This window comes from Capra hircus, chromosome 13 (genome assembly GCF_001704415.2).
Source record: "Capra hircus breed San Clemente chromosome 13, ASM170441v1, whole genome shotgun sequence".
Lineage (NCBI taxonomy): Eukaryota > Metazoa > Chordata > Mammalia > Artiodactyla > Bovidae > Capra > Capra hircus.
In genome coordinates, this window is record NC_030820.1 from 17,196,915 (window position 1) to 17,218,464 (window position 21,550).

At 39.6% G+C, this 21,550-nt stretch overlaps 1 protein-coding gene across 11 annotated transcripts in view; it reads left to right on the plus strand.

Moving 5' to 3' along the window:
- The window catches only part of ABI1 (abl interactor 1), an 85,239-nt gene that overhangs the window by 47,019 nt on the left and 16,670 nt on the right, over positions 1-21,550 (plus strand). For 6 of the 11 annotated variants that reach the window (XM_018057029.1, XM_018057033.1, XM_018057030.1 and 3 more), the window contains exons 3-7: positions 12,308-12,484; positions 14,499-14,513; positions 15,248-15,348; positions 16,524-16,664; positions 19,977-20,077. In XM_018057029.1, the coding sequence (XP_017912518.1) occupies positions 12,308-12,484; positions 14,499-14,513; positions 15,248-15,348; positions 16,524-16,664; positions 19,977-20,077 (535 nt within the window). Of the gene's footprint in view, positions 1-12,307; positions 12,485-14,498; positions 14,514-15,247; positions 15,349-16,523; positions 16,665-19,976; positions 20,078-20,968; positions 21,050-21,550 lie in introns of all 11 variants that reach the window. The other 5 variants (XM_018057031.1, XM_018057035.1, XM_018057039.1 and 2 more) reach the window with 2 other exon arrangements.

Here is a 21,550-nt window from a genome sequence, read left to right on the forward strand (position 1 = left end):
ATGTTTTCAGGTACACTGGTTATATACCTGTGAGAGAAATAGCTGGATCCTGTGGTAATTCTGTGTTTAACCCTTCAGGGGACTGCCGACTGGTACCCTGAGTGGATGCACCATTTCACATTCCCACTGGCAGTGTGTCCCGGTTTCAGTTTCTCCACGTGCTCAGAAGCTCTGTTCTATTTTTTTTTAACAGCCATTCTAGTGGATATCAAGTAGTATCTCATTGTGATTTTGATTTTCTTCCTCACTTTTGTAGTCTAAAGAACCTGTTGCTTCCCAATTCTCAGCCTCTCAAGGGTCATTTTTTTTCTTTTAGGATAAATTGCCTTGGCATCTGCGGGTGTTTGGGGTTCTAGCTTCTCCTGTTAACGTTGCCTCCATTTGCTTTCTGATATTTAACGGTTTGTTGGACATTCTTGTCTACTCATTTTTCTCCTCTTATATCCCTTTATCGTTCTGGAGAAGGGAAAAAAATGTGTATATGTGTGGCAGGTGGTACATACCTGCCAGATGCAGAGTGGTAAAGAATATACCTGCCAGTACAGGAGACCTAGGTTCAGCCTCTGGGTCAGGAAGATTCCCCTCGAGAAGGAAATGGCATCCCACTCTAATATTCTTGCCTGGGAAATCCCATGAAAAATCCATGGACAGAGGAGCCTGGCAGGCTGTAGTCCATGGAATCGCAAAGAGTCAGACACAACTGAGCACCTAAACAGCACAGCAGCATGATGTGTGTGTGTGTTTGTGTAAATATATAAAACCAGTGTAATCAGTTCTCTTAATCTACCAACTTGTACCTTTAAATATTCTTTCTTTATGAATATCCCCAAATGATATCCTTTCTTGTAAGAATTACAGGACCAAAAATATTCCTGTGATGAATATGAAAGAAAGGAGGCTCGGAAGGGGTTATTATTAAGTACACTCCAAATCCCTTTGAAATGTTAGGTTTAACTCTTCTGATCATACTGATTCGATTTGTACTCCTTATTATATGTTTAATATAGCTGGCATGACTTAAATGAACTAAGTAACAATTTTTAATTTCTAAGATTGCTTGTAAGAGTTGTATTTGGTATAGGCTATAAGCTTTAACTGGTTTAACACCATCTGGTGAACTCAGTTAAACACTTGAGTATGGATTGGGGAACAAAGAATAATAACAATAAAAGCTAACATTAGTTTTTTCCAGATGATAGACACTGTTGAAAATCCTTTATCCATATTAGCTAATTTAAACCTTCATATTAACTGTGTGAAGTTGATAAAATTATTTGTTTTTAAACCTCGTCTGTTTGATAAGAAAACTGTGAGGGCATGGAATAGTTAAGTAATTGCTCCAGGCTACACAGTTAGCAAATGGTAGAGTTTGCTTGGAGAAGGCAATGGCACCCCACTCCAGAACTCTTGCCTGGCAAATCCCATGGACGGAAGAGCCTGGTGGGTCACAGTCCATGGGGTCGCTAAGAGTCGGACACGACTGCGACTTCACTTTCACTTTTCACTTTGATGCATTGGAGAAGGAAATGGCAACCCACTCCAGTGTTCTTGCCTGGAGAATCCCAGGGATGGGGAAGCCTGGTGGGCTGCCGTCTGTGGGGTCGCACAGAGTCGGACATGACTGAAGCAACTTAGCAGCAGCAGCAGCAGAGTTTGCTTTTAAATCTATGCAGTTTGGTTCTTGAGTCTGTGCTGTTGAAGTCATTGTATTACAACGCCTGACATTTCTACAGAATTTTTAATGTATTATCTTTTCGAGAGGATAGGGACCACTCCTGAAATATTAAAACATTTTTCTGGGCTCCAGAATCACTGCAGATAGTGATTGCAGCCTTGAAATTAAAAGATGCTTACTCCTTGGAAGGAAAGTTATGACCAACCTAGATAGCATATTGAAAAGCAGAGACATTACTTTGTCAACAGAGGTCCATCTAGTCAAGGCTCTGGTTTGTCCAGTGGTCATGTATGGATTTGAGAGTTCGACTGTAAAGAAAGCTGAGCGCCGAAGAATTGATGCTTTTGAACTGTGGTGTTGGAGAAGACTCTTGAGAATCCCCTGGACTGCAAGGAGATAAAACCAGTCCATCCTAAAGGACATCAGTCCTGGGTGTTATTGGTTGGACTGATGTTGAAGCTGAAACTCCAATACTTCAGCCACCTGATGGGAAGAACTGACTCATTTGAAAAGACCCTGATGCTGGGAAAGATTGAGGGCAGGAGGAGAAGGGGACGACAGAGGATGAGATGGTTGGATGGCATCACTGACTCAACGGACATGGGTTTGGGTGAACTCTGGGAGTTGGTGATGGACAGGGAGGCCTGGCGTGCTGCAATTCATGGGGTCGCAAAGAGTCGGACACAACTGAGCGACTGAACTGAACAACAACAAGGAGTAGTAGTTGGGAATAAGTACAAGTTCATGATCTGACATGTAGAAGATGAACTGTGACCTAATGTTCTTTTTTTAAAAAATTGTTTTGGGGGGAGAAAATTTCTTTACAGTGTTGTGTCAGTTTCTGCCATACAACACAAATCAACCATAATTAAACATATATCACCTCCCTCTTGAGACTCCCCTTCCTCCCTAATGTCCTCTTAAAAGTTCATATTTACTTTAAATCCTGGTTTGGATAAAATGATTAAATCAAGCACATAACAAAAAGTATATATTTTTGAGGTGGACACATAATTGCTATGTAGAGTGTTGTAAAGTGTACATTATATTCTTAAACAGGAGGTTAGCGGACAGAAAAATGTCCTAGGGTTGTGCCAAAAAATTGAGTGTAGGCCAGAGTGTTAGTGACAGTCTTTCCCAGGATAAAATATTTTGGAATGATTGAGTGTTTTATTATATTATGTTTTTCCACCAGAGTCTTATTTTGTAGCTCATCTTTTCTAAATAGATCTTTTTTTTATAGTGTGTGTATATATAGGTCATTCTGAATCAAGTTAACTTCACAGTTGATTGGGACCTTGTTTCAGGCTTATTGAACAAAGGCCTGTAACACAGAATTTTGGGCAGAGGGCCATTTCCAAAGTCTGCTCCAAAAGAAGCTGTAACAGACAAAGATTGTCTCTTTCTTGGCTGAAGGCTTCCTGTGTGAGGCTTGTCTCAGGCTTCTTTTACACTTTTTCTACCCCTTTCATACTCCTCCTTTTTCTATTCAGGGCAAAAGTATTTTGGTTTTCATTCGGTAGTTACTCTTTCAATGAGCATTTATTGTGATTTTACTTACATACAAGTTTCTTTGCTTGAAACCTATAAAGCCTCCCTGTATGGACACTGGCATTTATGGGGACGGTAGCCCTTCCAATATGATAGTGTAGAAAATATGTGAAATATTGAATAGTTTTGCTGTGTCATATTCTTTCCAGCCTGTCTTTCGATAATTAAAGAGGATTTTTTTTCTGGAGAATATATTTAAAAGGAGCATATGCTTTCTTTCCTTCCTTCCCAACTTTACCCCCTACCCCCTTTACCACCCTGGAACTTCCTAAAGTGCTAAGGGGGAGTATAGTTAAAACAATGTATTTCTGTACAATAACTTTAAATAATCATATCTTAAAAGGGAATAAGAGAAAATGTTAATCTGTAGTTAATCCAAGTGGTGTGTATATGAATGTTTGTTTTATCATCATGTTTGAAGCATTTCATAATTTAAAATAGTTAAACCTGAAAAAAGGGCAATTTAAAAATCTTATCTACTTGTGAAATTTTTCTTTTTTATTTCAACATTCATTTTAGAGAGCTTTCTCTTTCTAGATAGAATCACTCTCGGAATACTGTGCCTGCTCTTTTCTTTGGACCTTCGCCTTCTACACAAGTTGTCTCACCTGTTCCTATTTACTTCCCCTTCCCATATTATTAAGGGCTCACTCGACCCTTTAGGAAGAAACCATTAAATTTGGTTTTCCAGTTTTTTAGTCTTTCTTTAGTAACTCCTTAATATGAGTACAGTTCAACCTATTTTTATTCATGCTCTTTTAATTGTCTCTTATCTCTAGGCAGATGTTGTGGTTTCCTGCCTCTTGGCCTTTTTTGTTCTGTTCCTTTTGCTTGTTATCCCTCTCACCTCCACCTCCACCCCAACCCCCCACAGTCTGTTTTCTTCTGTTTGGCCTGCCAAATACAGCTGGCTAAAGTGAGGTTTCTTTTATGGAGTCTTATGATGGTGCTTCAGGAATATTAGTCTTTTTTTTTTTCTCCCTGCTCTGTTTGTGCTTTTTGTGCAATTAAATACTTGAAAAAGTTATACTTAATAACATTCAAAAGAATAAATGTAACATAAAATTTATAACAAAATAAACATGTGATTCTACCACCAAAGTTTACTAGAAGATGGTCAGTTCTACCTGTGTGCTTCAGTCTACTCCCAGGGAATGTTATTTTCTTGCCCTTTTAAAGTTTATCACATGTATGTGTATCGTTAAATAGTTATTGTTTAGTATTGTTTGGGTTTGAGTTTTATAAAAATAGATTCAGGCTATATGTAGTCAAAACCAAACCCTGTATATAACTTGCTTTTTAAAATTCAGCTCTATGTTTCTACTATTTATCTGTAATTCGTATATTTTATTCATAGTAGTTCATTCTCATTAATGTAATAGTTCAAGTATAAATTTGCCACTTATTTGCATTTATATTTAATTAATCTGGAATTGGTTTTTCCTTCTAGTGAGTGTGGGTAGGGGTCCATTTTCTGTGCTTCTGTCTGGCAAACTAGTTGCCCTGTTTAAGTAATGCATTCTTCGGCTCTGTGCAGTCACTGTAAGGTAACAAGGTTCCTTATGATCATGATGAGTTTGTTTCTGAGCTCTGTCTTCTGTTGAATCGGTCTATTTATTTAACTATTTAAGAACCCTGCTGTCTTACTTTGGCTTTATAGTACATCTGGTTGATTGTAGTGGTTTCACCTGAGCTTCATGGGGCCAGAGATTGCTGTAAGGGTGCTGCAACCTGCTGCTGCTGCTGCTGCTGCTGCTGCTAAGTCGCTTCAGTCGCGTCTGACTCTGTGTGACCCCATAGACGGCAGCCCACCAGGCTCCCCTGTCCCTGGGATTCTCCAGGCAAGAACACTGGAGTGGGTTGCCATTTCCCTCTCCAATGCATGAAAGTGAAAAGTGAAAGTGAAGTTGCTCAGTCGTGTCCGACTCTTAGCGACCCCGTGGACTGCAGCCCACCAGGCTCCTCCATCCATGGGACCTTCCAGGCAAGAGTTCTGGAGTGGGGTGCCATTGCCTTCTCCGGCTGCAACCTGCTATTCCCTCTCAACTTAGACGACTCTTGAATTTTATCTTTATTAGAATTGAAAATTAATTTTCTTTATATCAGACTGATTCTTTTGACAGCTAAAGTGTGAAAGTAAGGAAATTCAAGTGTGAGGAGGAACCAGTCTCCCTGGAAAGGCTGACTTTGGCTTGGTGACCATAATGTGCCATCATCCAGACGTTTCCGGCCTGTGCCCCTCCTGCCGCTTCCGCGTTCACTCACCCCGCCATTTGGAGGGTTATATGCCACTGATCGGGTAGGGAGGTAGACTTTCCTCATTCCCAGTTAGGAGACTGGTGAGGGAGTAAACGCAGAAAAGTTTTTTCAGATAATTGGAAATAATGTCCTGAATAGTTCTACAGTGTTTGAGGGAAGTAAGGATTTTTAAAAAAACGATGATTTTAAAGGGAGTTGTGCACACCGTGATATTTGAGCCATTTTGAACTTTTTTTTTTCCCCATGAAGACTGGAAACTGTATGGGGTGTTCTTTTAAGAAGGATTAAGCAGATAGCTTCAGATTTTTTCATTTTGTCTTCTCAAGTTTAGTCTTTTTGGTGAAGATCACAGTGGTTATACTATGGAGAACAGTTGGAAAGAAGCTAGATGGGCTGCAAATGGACCTGTGAGAAGACAGATGCAGTAGCCAGGGTGAGAGATGATAGTAGACTGACTGAATTGAAATGTTGGAAGCACATTTCTGTAACCTAAAGGCAAAAGTGACAAGATTTAATGGTACTGGATATGAAGTGAGTTTTAGATGTCTGAATTGTTTAACTTGATAGAGAACTGAAGGAGGAAGTGGGGTTAAGTCAGCTCTGTATATTTTGTATATTTTAGTATATTTTGGGCACGTTCATTTTGAGGTACCATTGAAATATCCAAGAGGAACATCACAGGTGTTTGTATGATTCTGTAGTGTAGAAGAGAGGTCTAGGATGGAGAAGAGCTTATGGATGTGTAGTAATTTAGACCTGAATGTGGTTGAATTTGTCAGGGGCAGGTTGTAAAGGGGAAGAACCTATGACTAAACCTGGAGGCACCTTATCTGTCAGGTGACCTTGTAAAGGAGACAGAGAATGAGCATCTATGGGATTAGGAGCAAACCAAGGTGATCTATCTTTTTTAATATTCTGATGAAATCTCAAGATTTTCCCTTCTGTGGAGTAATAAGTACCAAAACTTTAATTCCGTATCAAGCAAAATTCAGTTAAAATTTGTACTGGTTAATCCTGTGCTGGACCTGCTAGAAAAGAAAAGTGTTTTAAGACATACGTAGGGGTACATGGGGATGTGTGCACACACACATACATACACACAAACAAATTTAGCTAACTCCAGTTTAACAAGTTAGCTCCCTCCATAGATTCATGGATGTTGGTAGAAGACACAGGATTTCTCAGTCAGAGACGTAAGACTTGATGACTCACGACAGGGGCAGGAGCCAGAGTTGTTGGCATCCGTGCTGCTTTTCCCAAGCCGGAGCTCCATAGACTCTGAGGAGGGTGGGTGATGCTTCCGGATGTGTAGTATAGTCTCTTACAGGAGAGGAGCCCCCCAGACTTCCATAATGGGCAGAAAGCCTGCCTGACCTTAACCCTGGAGGGAGATGACATCTTTTTGTGCGAGACAGTGAGCAAACCTGCCCGTTGTTCCTGAGGGTGACATTTCTATCCTTCCTCGCTGTTTACTGTGTAGACGTACTTAAAATAGTCTGGGACAAAGAGAGTGCCTCTACCTACAAGATGTACAGAAATGCAATGGGTCCAAGGGTAATTGCCTTCCAACAGTATTCATCCCTGATTTCTCTACCTTCTTGGCTTCTGGCAAAATTTTCTATGATTGACCACCCTGAGTAATCTGTCTGACAGAACCTGGGACCAGAGCCATTGAATTTGTCTCATAAAACATGTAATTCAGTTTACGTACTATCAACATGGTAGCGGAATGAGGCCAAACTGCAATATTGACCTCAGTTTGGCTCCCCAGGGTCCTCGACCAGCCAGCTGAACAAATACTATAACCCTTCAGGGTCTGCTCTAGAGAGCCAAGTGGCTTTCTCTTCAAGTTTCTGCACTGCCTTTCTACCTCGCGCAAGTACTGCAGGAGGATGCTGTAATGCACAGCCTTGGCCTGGTCTGCAGGAAGGAAGTCTGGGGCGGTTCTGTCATCCCCAACAATACTGGCCTGACCTGAATAGTTGACCCTGACCCGAATGGCTCCAGGGCTGATATGATGTCATTGTTCACCTCAGCTTAAGGCAGGGACTGTTCAAACCACCCTTTCTAATTAGAAAACTCCCATTTTAGGGTTAAATAGTTTGGAGCAGACTGCACATAATTAACAAATCAGTTATGCCTCGGGGGAGCCCCTCCTACTTAGTCGAGAATAGCTATACTTTGGAGAGGTTGTAGCTGTCTGCGGGTACAGGATCTACTGGTGGTGCTTGCTTAAATGCTTGAGGGTCTCTTAGAATCACCCCTAAAGTACAAGTCACCACATTTCTGGAGGGAGATAAGTTAATGCCTGACTTCCACGTAAATACTTCAGTAAAGAGTGTCCTCCCCGCCCCCGCGCAGCACAGGTGGGACCTACCTAGGGAGCACAGGCCAGCTGTTTCTCCAGTGTCCTCTCCTGCACAGGTTGTAGGCATCAGGGCTCCCAGTTCAGTACAAATATTTGAATCTAGTAGTTGTTTTGTTTTGGGAGGATTACCTGAAGGTGGTCAGTCAAATCTGTCTTACTTGTCTATGCCACCAGTGAGGTGGCATTCATCTGCCCCTTGGGGTGACTGAATGAAAAGCTACAGGAATTGGGGGTGGTGATTGGAAAGACACCTGGAGGAACTGGCAGGTGGTTTGGCTGGAGTCAGCAGGTTGGATCGGGATTGTAATACCATAACATGAAAGAGTGCCTTTGATGGAAGGCACCACTGATGATCTGAAGATCGGTCAGATGTAGCTACTCTGCCAATGGTGGGATATGTGGCGTCTCTCTCCAGGAGACAGATGGGTCTTTCTCCTGGACTCACAGTGTGGGATGCAGTGGTTACCTCTGCATGAGGAACAGTCCTTTACTCTGTGTCTGTTCGTGGTGGTCCACGTGTTGATGGATCTGGAATGGTAATGGATCTGCTGGCAGTGATGGTGGCCTGGGCAGTGCAGGACTGCAGCTGACCTCGTCAGACCGTAGGCCCTTACCATGGCCATGTGTTAATGACCCACATGTTCTCATCAGCAACTACGATTTGTCTCCACAATTTATATGGCCCATGTTTAAGATGTCAGTCTGTCCTTTTCCAAGTAGCAGATCCAAACAGCTATTCCCAGTGGGTACCAGCCTCAGATCAGTAAAAATCTCACAAGGTATATCACAGGGAATATTGGCCAAATCTGTGAGAACATCCTTGAGCTCCGCCCACGGAGCATAGCAGCCATACCCACTTCTCAATTCTGTGTAGCTGGCACTGAGGTCAACACAACGGCCCAGAAAACACCACAGGGTGTCAGCTCAGTTGAATTATTAATGCACCAGGCCCAGGCATCTAGAGGATCCTCTGTGAATCAACGGGCTTCCCTGGTGGCTCAGCAGTTAAAGTGTATGCCTCCAATGCGGGAGACCTGGGTTCAACCCCTGGGTCGGGAAGATCCCCTGGAAAAGGAAATGGTAACCCACTCCAGTATTCTTGCTTGGAGAATCCCATGGACAGAGAAGCCTGATAGGCTACAGTCCACCGGGTCGCAAAGAGTCAACACGACTGGAAGACTTCACTTTCACTTTCTATGAATCAACAGCGTTGGTTTAGGTGGCAGTATGGAAGAGACTTTTTCCCTAGAGATGTAGCTGCCACTCTTTCATGTAAAGCTGGGATGTCATAGGAGCTAGACTGGCTGCATTCTTGAATACACCAAACCCAAGGGGCACCTCCAGTGGAGGCTGCTCCTCTTTCCAGAGGCTCCAGTCAGTAAAATCATCCATGCACAGAAACTTGTACTCAGAGGAGTCCTAAGGATGGTGGACACTGGGACCACTAGCGCTTTTCTACATGCCACTCTTTCCCAGTTGGCATAATCTCCTCTAGCTTTTGAGAGCATTCACCCTGCAAGCATGAAAAATATCAGTACCAATTATACATTCATTGGTGGAAGCACAACAGTAATCCATTGAGTTGGTCCCAAGAACCCCACCCAGAAGGACGCATTAGCTTCTGTTCCCCACTGTGAACCACCCCCAAAGCTCGTAGCTGAAAGCAGATACCCTCTCCTTCCACAGGATGGGGATGTGGGCTCCACTATGTTGATATCAGCCAGCTATAAAACGTCCTGCCTTCCCCAGAGTGATCTCACACACTCAGGTATGCTTGGTCTTCAATTTCCCTTGGGGACTTGGAGAATTTGGCCCCACCCTTAATCATCTTTCTCTTAAGGATGTTTGGGGAGGTTGGGAGAGAGCAACTGTGCTCCAGTAAACAAGGTCAGTTTATTTGTTTTGAGCAGTGCTGTGGCTGTCAGCATTTCGGGCCCACCTAAAAGGCCTGCGTTCTGTTTCCTATAGCAAGGTCATCATTGCTGATGGACATCATCCATTCTGTCGGGAACACCTTTATTCAGCAGCTACAGCCATATTATTTTTTGGCGGGGGCCATGAGTTTGTACCCCTTGGTTGACTTGGGCTTGATCTGCACGGTGGCATCATTGTTTTTAGGAGTTCACCTTACATGGGCTCTTGGCTGCTCCATTGTCAGAAGACCAGCTCTGTAATTCTTGCTTGATTTCAACGTAGGACTGGGTGTTTTCTGAAGCTGGCAGGGCTGACAGAATTTAATCTTTGGGTGAGTTTCTCCTTCTCTGGTGAATTAACCTTCATCATCATTTAAAACCCAATTTAGGATGGAAGAGCCTGCAGGACAAATCAGTGCCCTTGGGAGATTGTTTCGGGGAAAGTTTCCCCAGAGGGCCAAAACTGTCTCACAGCAGGCAGGGCCCACTGTCAAAAATGCCGAGGTCTTTGCCTCATCTCGAATGAATAGAAGGTTAAGAAGACAAACTGCAGGAGGGACTGAGCAGGAAGATAGCCAGCTGTTGCCTTTCTTCTTTAACAAGCATTGTGTGTCCCTTCCGACCCTTCAGTCTCCCAAGCAAACTAGCCAGAGTTCTAGGTTCTCGTGGTCCTGCTTAGAGTCGTTACAGTTTTCCTTCTTTCATGCTCAGTATATATCTGAAAGAATCGCCTCCCTCTGCAGATAAATATTATTAGTTATTTTCGGGGTCCACCGAGTGAGCTTAGTGAGTAGTTGACAGTAGCCAGGGCATCATTCAGGCTGCTGTTTTTGAAACTACTTCCTGGTATTCAGCCTGAAGCTGCTGCCCCAGTTCAGCCTCATTACTAAGCCGTGAAGTAGAGGACCAGACACTGCCTGGGGGACCAGACACTGCCTGGAGGACCAGACACATGTTCACTCACAATTCCCATGGACTTCTCTGAATTTTCATTAGCTATCCTTTCATTCCAACCCAAAAAAGCTTTGTCTTTGTCAGCACTCCATCTTCATTACCACAGCTTCAAACATTGTGAGGGGTTTGAGATTTTACCCTTTGCAGATGCTCACAAGTTAAGCCAGCCACAATTCCATAGATGTGAGAAGACGTAAGACTCCAGGTTAGAGACAAAGGTCATTATTATGGTCATAGTCAACACTGTGTCAGACACCAGCCCCACTTTCTATAGGATGTGTCCGAGACAGCCAGGTGGTGCCTGGCTGTACACAGTCAGGTGTGTTCCAGGAAAGGAGCTCCCAGCTTAGCGGACCAGCTCTTTTATAATGGGCAGTAAGCCTTCTGACGTTATCTTTGTTATACTGGACAGTAAGCGTGCCTTTTGTGCTTTGAGGAGACACTGTGTCTTCTTAGGCTAGGGAATCAGCATCTCTTCTCACAAGGTGTGCAGAAATACACATAACATTAACCTTTATTTCCTGACAGTCCCCCCCCCACTTCCACCCCCTTTCAGTTCATTTCACATGCTTCTGTTTTCTCACTGCTTTCTAACTGGTCTCATCCCAGTAGTCTTCTCTCTGTCCTCCTGTGCAAGAGGGATCTTTTAGAGTACAGACCTGATGATACTGCTCAATTTGAATTTTTTATTGGTTTTTCATTACTGTTGGGACTTTGCTGGTGGCTCAGATGGTAAAGAATCTGCCTGCAATGCAGGAGACCTGAGTTCAATTCCTGGGTCAGGAAGGTCCCTTAGAGAAGGGAATGGCTACCCACTCATTACTATTAGGCCAAAGCTTAAACTGTTGAGTGGTTGTGTAACTTATTTCTCATGTGCTGACTACTATTCAGTTTTTTTTTTTTAAATACTGACAGTTAAATGAGAAAAAGAAAAATCCACATTCTTTAAAGCTATAAAGGCCAGTAGTAGGTAGGCTGCAGATGTGTGGGCTCCTTGCTGCCAAATTGTAACCCCTGGTCTTCTCTGGTCTTCTTTTTTTGCCTCCTTAAACCTTTGTCTGTAATATGCTGTTCTTTTTGCCTTAAATAATTTCCATAATTTGCCTGTGTCTGTTTATTTTTTAAAATGTACTTACTCTAGTAAAGCCTTCTCAACCTAGTTGGATGTCTTGCTCTGAACACCTTGGAGTAATTGCAGATAAATTGTGCATGTGTCACTATGGTAGTTACTTCATCTGGTTGTAATTACTGATTTCTTTATCTGGTCTGTATCTCCACAAAATAAAGTGTAAGCGACACAGAGTAGGAGCCCTCCCTTTCCACACACACCAGGTCTTTGGGAGAGAAAATCGCTTCCCTCAGAATCACTTTGGAATCAAAACCAATAGTTTAGTTGGTGCTTTTAATCAGCTTTAGAGATTCCATGTTTTGACGTCAAAGATATTAATTTGCTTAATTTTGAAGGGGAGCATGTAGTAGTATTCACTGGAAAATAGACATGTGATACAGTCTTAATATGTAGACATTATATATATTATTTACTCTGCCAAACAGTATTTTCTTGCTTTGTTCAAATTTAAAATATAGACTGTGGACATTCATAAAGAAAAAGTGGCTCGAAGAGAGATTGGTATTTTGACAACAAATAAGAATACATCAAGAACTCACAAAATAATAGCACCTGCGAACATGGAGCGACCTGTAAGGTATATTCGGAAACCTATTGACTATACAGTTCTGGATGATGTGGGCCACGGTGTCAAGGTAAGTGTCTTCCTGTCGTATTCTCTTAAAAATTTGCAGGCTGTACAGTTTCAGAGTAAACTTGAATACATAGTAGAAACATTTAAAATTATTTGTTAATAATAATAGCTATAGAGCCTGGTTCATAACTTGTGAAGGATTTTCCACATATGTCTTTGTTTTCAAGCTTTGAAAAGATCATGTGATCTAAGGGTTGTTCCATTTTATTAATGGAAACACTGAAGCCTTATAATACGTAGGAATGGTGTTTTTAAAGGTTTCAGTTTTATTAGAGGAATAAACGGATGAATCATTTCAAAGAGGAATTGGCATCTTACAGACTTTCATTCCTGTGGTATGCGAAGCTTATGATCTACTTAAGGCCTGCAGATAGGGTGGAATAAGAGTTCTATTGTTTTCAACCTGAGAGTCCAGGGAGATGGTAAACTGACTCATCCATAAATGTAAATATTAAGGAAATGAAGTGAGTTTTATTTCCTTAAGATGTTTTATTTCTAAAACGTGCTTGGGGGACATTGAAGTGGGACAGTGAAGTGGAACATTAAGTTGCTAACCAATTACATTTTGAGTTGTAAGGTATAGAGATCATTTCCTTCCAGCATTCCCAACATCTTTGTGTAAATTTACACACACTTAACAGAGGAGCCTGTGCTCCATAACAGGTAAAGGTTACACCATTACACAGTAGCAGAATTCAAGTAGAATTTTTATTCCCAAATAAATTATCCTTACACCCTTTCATTTGGGACTAGTTTATACTTGAATGCTATTTTTTTGTTTTCTCATTCACTCGAAACAGCATATGAGGGAAGATGTTACTTTAGAATAGTATTTAGTGTGTTTTAATGCTATCACATTAATATGTCTTTTCTTCAAAGATAATGAGGCTATTCAAATTTAATTTCTAAATCCAGGTGTGAAATGTAGTGGCAAGGTAGGATTCCAGACATTGTTTAATCTAGATAATAATGAGCCATGTTATTCTAAACAAATGTTAAAGAATACGAAAGTTCTGGCACAGTTTCTAGCAATAAGAATGTGGGTCAAGGTATATTCCATTTTTGGATGCTTTCCTTAATGTTGATTTTATGGTCACTTGAAAAATGATAAGATACAAATTTAAAATGGCAAATGAGATGGAAAGAACTTGAGGAAACCCCTTTTTCCCCAATGTAGAAAAAGACTTCAATCTGGAGATAATTTTCCTTAAGTGGCATGTTGCAAGTAGGCTGCTTTGGACACATTAGTTCTATATATAAGCTGGCCAGGTTTCAAAGGTGTAGCCTTTAGGATCACAGCAGCTTTTTTTCAGTTTTGAATTTTGGTCAGACTTGTTCAGAAGGAAATTTAGAACTAAAACAAACTCTTATCTATTAGTGCTGGCCTCTTTGGATTTGGATTCTTAAGCTACACATGAGAGGGTTTCCAGACCCTATTTGTTTGTTCCTTAATTAGAATTTGGCTAAGATGTTATGGTGCATTGTAATTTTGTTTTAAACCCTGAGCTGCTAGGTCCTTTTCTGAATTTGGAAGCAACTTGTAGTTTTGGATTTTAACATTTACAGTTGATCACTCTTTAAAATTCTGTACCATTCCAATAATGAAGCATGAGCATCCATTGTCCAGTAGTCTTAAGGTCTGTGCACTGATGCACTGAAATAGCCGTACATTTAATGAGCTATGGTGTTTGTATTTAAATCAAAGTTTGTTTTTTATCATCCATGATTCAGTTGAATTAGTTTGGTAGGATAAAATACTGACCTAAGAAATTACATAATTTGCATGAGATTGACATAATTAAGTGGTGATTTTCTTATGAATATATTACTTTGAATAAATATGAATATGTGATACCTATGAATATTTCCCTACTGCTCGTGGATGTCTTTTCTTTATAAAATACTTGAACTATGACTGGGTAAAAGCTTATTAACATGAATCAAGTAACTGTCCTATCAGATAAGATATCTAGAATTAATTTCTACTTTTTCCCCCCTTTTTTGCCAACGTAAAGTGGCTAAAAGCCAAGGTAAGAGATACTACTTATCACTTGATCCACAGTATTCCTTCTGTATTGATAGAGGCTGCAGAGCCACTAAAACTTGAAAACTTCTCCTATGTCTGTCTGCTTTTTTCCCCATAGGATTTATATGGGTTAAATATACTCAAACCCAGTTCAAATCAGCAACATTTAGCTTGGATGTGTTAATATATCAAAGATATATTGACATCTGCATTTATATAGGAACATTAATTTTGCTAACATTTATTGCTTTGCTCATTTTTTGATAGTTGCCTTGCTTTTATTGACTTACAATTAGGAGGTTTCCCAGACATTACATGTGACTTTGTTACTGAGTTGTTGGGATAGAGGTGATTTTTCAGATGAATATTTTAGCAAGTTGACACTGAGATCTGTAGTTTATATTCATGCACACGTTTCGAAAATTTTCAGGAATCCAAATATTTGAATTGCAGAAAAGTTAGATCTCAGTGACCATGTATAACAATAAAATAATATATAAAATTCAGTAATCTCACCTGTATTTTGCAATTAATTGGCATGAAGGGCGCAGAATAATACGAAAAGCCAAGTGCAAGTGGTATCTTGACTTTTTAAAATATAGTACCAAAGTCTGTTATTAAAGCTGTCTGGGAATCCTTATTTCACATTCTGATATTTTAAAAATAATAATACATGGTGTCAAAACACCAAGAGAACAATTTGATATAAAAATAAAAGCATTTCTTTCCACATTTCAGCATGGAAATAACCAGCCTGCAAGAACTGGCACACTGTCGAGAACAAATCCTCCTACTCAGAAACCACCGAGTCCTCCCATGTCAGGCAGGGGAACGCTGGGGTAAGAACTGTTACATCTACGTTCTTCAGATCCAATGAAGGAAATCCAAAGTGAATCCAAAATGAATCTGCCTGTTCTGTAATTTCTCTGAGGAACTCTGTACCAGAAAAGTTTTTTGTATGTGTATAAATGAGCATAGTCTATTATTTTCCAATTCATTATAAAAATTTTATATACATATATATAAATCTGACCATAAAATGAAATATTTATTAAAATGAAATAACTGGAGGTTTCCATATATATTGTTTTTACATGTATTTGCAATATTTATATTACAGAACTTTGAATAAGTGACCTGTTTTGCATACTTTGGTAGCCTGAAGTTCTTCCATTTTCCCCATTTCTGCTTTCCCTGAGACTTGGGAATCTTTACTGGGAATCCTTCTGTGCTTCTGCTGGTCATTTTGGGGTCCTTCATTCTAGAGTAGCTTTGTGAGAAGACCAGTACAGAAAGAAAAGATAAGTTTGTGCCTTCTTCCTTCCCAATTTTCAATGCAATGCAAATACTGAGCACTTGGTAAGACAGTCCTGAAAGATTATTCACATTATAGTATTCCTTGTTTTTGGTGGAGGGGCGGTGGAATCGTTACTTTATAGTAACAGGAGTCAGTAAGCAACTTTTTTTGTAGGCTCTTAGTTTCTATTTTCATTTTGTGAACCCCTTGCCCCTGAAAAAGAACATGAAGTTGTTAAATAGAAAAGTTAAAATCATTTATTGAGAAATTAATGGCATCACAACTGGGGCCAGAATGTACTTGCCCATATATTAATATTCCCATATTGAGGTAGGAATAAATTGCAGAGGAGATATTTAGCTTCCACAATATATAAGAACAGTGCCTTGTGGGTTGCTGAGTTGGGAATCATATGTATTTCAAAGTTTCATATTACTGAGAATTTAAAAAATTATAGCTATTATTTTTAGAAATAAGATTAGTTAGAACTTTTACCTTTCTTAGTGGTTTTCCTAAGAAAAGGTAACAGATTTTAGCTTTTGTTAAAGTGACAAAATTCATATGTTCCAATTAAAGCATTTTTTAAAACCAAACTTTAGTATTTAAAAAAAATTGTGTTATACTTGGTAATAAAGGGATTTCCAGACACAAATTTGGGGGGGAAATACCATTTTATCCTTCTTATCCATTACTCCTTTCTCTATTACGCTTCTTTAGACGAAATACTCCTTACAAAACCCTCGAGCCTGTTAAACCTCCAACAGTTCCTAATGACTACATGACAAGTCCTGCGAGGCTGGGAAGTCAACATAGTCCAGGCAGGACGGCTTCTTTAAATCAGAGACCGAGGACACACAGGTAAATTAGAATTATAGGTAGAGGGCTGTAGAATTAGGTAAAGGGCTCCTCTGACGCTAACATAGATGATAAGGTTGAGGATGATAATACTGTATACGTTTCTGTAAAGATTATATCATGACATGTTTAAGATTTTTTAGTATCTATACTTCTAGCAGATTGCTAGTATTTCCTCTTTTTGACAAAGGTACATATGTACATTTGGATGAAGACTAAAGAATTTTTTTTTTAATGGTCATTTAGGAAAAGATCAGGATAACCACTGTGAAATTTTTTGGGTAAATGGTTAAATATCAGAAACTATACAATGAGATTTAAACTTGAAGCTCTGAGGAAGAATTTCTTAGGAGAGTTGATAGACTGTAGAATATGTTATTATATAAATTGTTTTTTAAAAAGTTCTAGAAATCAACTACCCAGTGGATTTTTTTCCCCTTTATTTTAAAAAATTTATTTTCTTAATTTTTGGCTGTGCTGGTTCTTCGTTGCTCTGCGGGCTTTTCTCTAGTGGAGGAGAGCAGGGGCTGCTCTCTAGTTGCAGTGCACAAGCTTCTCATTGTGGTGGCTTCTCTTATTGCAGAGCATGGGCTTCAGTAGTGGCGGCACGTGGGCTTAGCAGTTGTGGTTCTCAGACTCTCGATTACAGGCTCAGTAGCTGTGGTGCCATGGGCTTTTAGTTGCCCTGCTGCGTGTGAGATCTTCCCAGATCAGGGATCGAACTTTTATCTCCTGCATTGGCAGGTGGATTGTTTACCACTGAGCCACCAGGGAATCTACCCAGTGGATTTTTAAAAACTTGGTATGGAACATAACGTGCATTTCAGAAAAGGAGATAATTTATTAATATAAAACTTGATGTATTAATACAAACTGAATATAGTCTAATAACCATCACGCAGATGAAAAAATGGAATAGTAGCAGCAACCCAGAAGTCCGCTTCAGGCCTTTCCCAGTGATTGCTTCTACTTCCTCCCCCTAAAGTAACTACTTTATTTGGGGAGTACTTTATTGTATAGTTTAATTTTTTCATTTAATTTTTACCTCTCACTTAATAACTTGGGCAGGGAACTGCTCTTTACCTTGATTTTTGGTTGGTTTTATTAAAGATATAACTTGTTAAAATTATTTTGAAGGATTCAGTTCCATAGGGTATACCAAGCTCTTAAATGCTATGTAATTGTTATTTGTTGTTGTTATTCCTGTTAGTAAATAAATTATCATATTGATGTCTGAAGTTACAGTATCAGTTACAGTATGAATTCAGTGAGGACCAGAATTGTTTTTTAAATTGTTTCTTTATATGTTTATTATTGAATTATTACATCAAAGCATGATTCTTCTCTGTAGTGGCTGTAGTAATAGTTTAATCATATTCAACAACTAAGTTACTTCATTATACTAGGGATATATACCAGTGAGATACAGTTCTTTTTTTCAGGAATTTGTTCTATTAGAATAGGGATCAACAAACTTTTTTATCAAGGGCCAGATTTGTCATTACTTTAGGATTTGTGGTCCATATGGTCTCTGCTGCAGTTACTCAGCTCTGTCATGAGAGCAGCCACCAGCAGCACGTAAATGAATGAGCATGCTGCTGTATTCCAACAAAACTTACTGAAATTTGAATTTCACATAATTTTAATGTGTCATAAAATATTATTATTTTGATTTTTTCCAACTAATTAAAATATTTAAAAGTGTTCTTAGCTCATGGGTTATAAAAATCAGACTATGGACCAAATTTGGCTTGTAGGCTATAACTTGCCAACTTCCATGTTAGAAAAAGGCATACAGATTAGTTAATCATACAAGCACATAAGTGCATCTGTCTGTTATATGGTGGTGGCACAAAGCAGAGTATTGACTAGCTTGGGAGGAGGGAGGCCTTCAAATCCGACTATTTTTGTTATAGAAATATTTTTTCCCTTCTATTAGTATGTGACAGTGTAGTTATAGAGGGATCATATTGAAGAAAATAAATTAATCTAGACAGTGCAGATTATTACTCTGCTGGGTTTCTGGGCCTCTTGAACCAATGATGTTGAGTTAAAAATATAATATGGAGCTTCAGGCTACATAGGTACATATGTATATTTGCATATGTGTACATGTGCACTCCTAAAAGGAATCAACCCTGAATATTCATTGGAAAGACTGAAGCTAAAGCTCCAGTACTTTGGCCACCTGATGCAAAGAACTGACTCATTGGAAAAGACTCTGCTGCTGAGAAAGATTGAGGACAAAAGAAGAAGGTGGTGGCAGAGGATGAGATGGCCAGATAGCGTCACTGACTCAATGGACATGACTGAGCAAATTCAGGGAGATAGTGAAGGACAGGGAAGCCTGGCATGCTTCAGTCCATGGGGTCACAAAGAGTCAGACATGGTTTAGCAACTGAACAACAACATGTCCACTCCACATTACTGAAACTGGTCAGTGTGAGGTTGTATACCTAAAGGGACAGTAAGTCCACAGAAGTTAAAATTTAATAGTATCCACTATTCTAGAATGTTCCTTGGTGAAATTTCATTACTGTCTTCTTTCTCATTTGCTCATTTTTCCAAAAATTTCCCTGTCTTACTACCATTCTTTGAGATTAATTAGAGGTTTGCATATTAATTTCAGACTAAGGTTGGTTACCATTTTTATGAACTTCCATAGCATCTTTTGTGGCTTCCATCCCACTGTTTTTAATGTCTGTTTCCCATTCTCAGCCAGGAGTTCCATGACAGTGTAGTTCATGTCTGCTTTGTTCACTGCTGTTTATACTAGGTTTTAAATCCTTGCTGATTCATTGTATATGAGATTGTATTGGTCATTCGTTTCTCAGTGATCTCTTACAGTTCTGAGTACTATATGATTATATTGGTTTTTCAGTAGATGGAGAAACATAGTGAAACACATGGATTTCCCTGTAGCTCAAACAGTAAAGAACCTGCCTGCAATGCAGGAGACCAGGGTTCAGTCCGCGGGTTGGGAAGTTCCTCTGGAGAAGGGAATAGCAATCCACTCCAGTATTCTTGCCTGGAGAATTCCATGGAGAGAGAAGCCTGGCGGGCTACGGTCCGTGGGGGCACAAAGAGTCGGACACGACTGAGCAACTAACACACACAGTGAAACACAAAAACCACTTCAGGTATTAGAGTTAGAATTTGTATTGGACAGTTAAAACGTTTCTTTCTATGTAAGTGTGTGTATACATATGCATACACACATCCATCATAATAGTGTCTGGTGGCTTTGAGTTGATTGCATTTTTTGAAGGAGTGCCTAGAATTGCTGTTTTCATGGTGTTTCTCTCCCTTTTGCAGTGGAAGCAGCGGAGGAAGTGGCAGCCGAGAGAACAGTGGCAGCAGCAGTATTGGCATTCCCATCGCCGTGCCTACACCCTCACCACCCACCATTGGACCAGGTATGTCATCCATTAATCCACTGTCATATGTGGTAGTATTTATGAGCTTTATTATGGAAGTCTGAAGCAATTTAGTTACATTAGATAAAACTATTTATTAAATTTATGTGATTGTTGCCAGAATGAAAGCTAACAAATTTAAGAACAATTTTTGATTGGTTTTCAGAGCTTTTAGAGTTTTGCAGCTGTTTCTCCTTACTTATAAAAAAAGCATATTAAATAACTTTGGGGCCATTTTGCCTTAGAAATACTTGGGTACTAGTCAAGAATGATAATTACTATTTCAAGAGCAAACCAATATTGTTGATAATTCAACTGAAAGATCAGTGTCTTTAATGTGAATTATGCATCGCTGAACTTTGATGTTGCCTTGTAGGCTGGTAGGTGTATCAACTCTGGGATAGCTGGTTGTGACTTTCCTGCTTTTATGTATGATAATCGATACATACATCAGTAAACGCTCTGAATGTAACATGGGATTAAACTAAGAGAAGCTCTTTTACTTTTTAGATTATATAAAAATTTAAGAAATCATAGTAGAGCTATGATTAGTCCCTTGATTGTTTAGTAAATGAAAGGAAGACTTTTTGTTGTTAAAATATACATTTGAAAAATGAGTTTGATAATCAAAACTGGGAAAAATTCTTAGTTTCTCAAGGATGTTGAAAAAGGAGTAAAAGCTACTTATAAAAACAGGCATATTTTATAGTTAATGAAAATGTGAACTCAGTGACCTTTTTCCTTATAAAATTCTTATTCTTTAACATGCTTTGCATATGGGTGTCTTTCTCTGTTTTTTTCTTCTTTCCAAAGCATTGTACTTTCTTACTGTTTCAGAATGATTAGTTCTCTTTCTTGCACTCTGACCTGAATTATAAACTATTTTATTAGAAAAAATTTCTGTCCTCCCTCCTTCTGGAGCTCCACCAGCACCACCTCTTCCACCTCCCCTCCCCGCGAACACTGTGATAGGTGAGACTGCATAACCACTGGAGTGATTTAACTTACTGTGCCTAGTTCATAGTCAGCTCCTGTTAGATGGTTAGCTTTTGTAGTAGTTATTAGGTTGTAGGTGGTAGTACAAAGTTTAAGGTATTAAATCTAATTTACACTAATTTCTCCTTGTGAAAGGCCTCTGAAGTTATTCAGAAACTTCTCTGTGATGTCAACTGTGTCTCTGCCTTGTTTATAACCAAATTAATGTGGTTTAGCTTTTGTTTTGTTTAGATCTTTCTAGGAATATTATAGCAGTGATTGTTCAAAAAAAATTTTTTTATTAGTGACGCAGTATTTTTTTAAAGTGAGACTTAATTTGGAACTCCCTGGTGTATACAACAGTCAAAGGAGTGGGGTGAAGGTGGAGGACAGGAAGAAGAAAAATGGAAAAGAGAATGATGTGTAGGGTGCTCTGAGGCTTTCCTGTGGCTCACAGTTGAAAGACTCTGCTGTAGTCAAGGATTAATGGCATCTGAG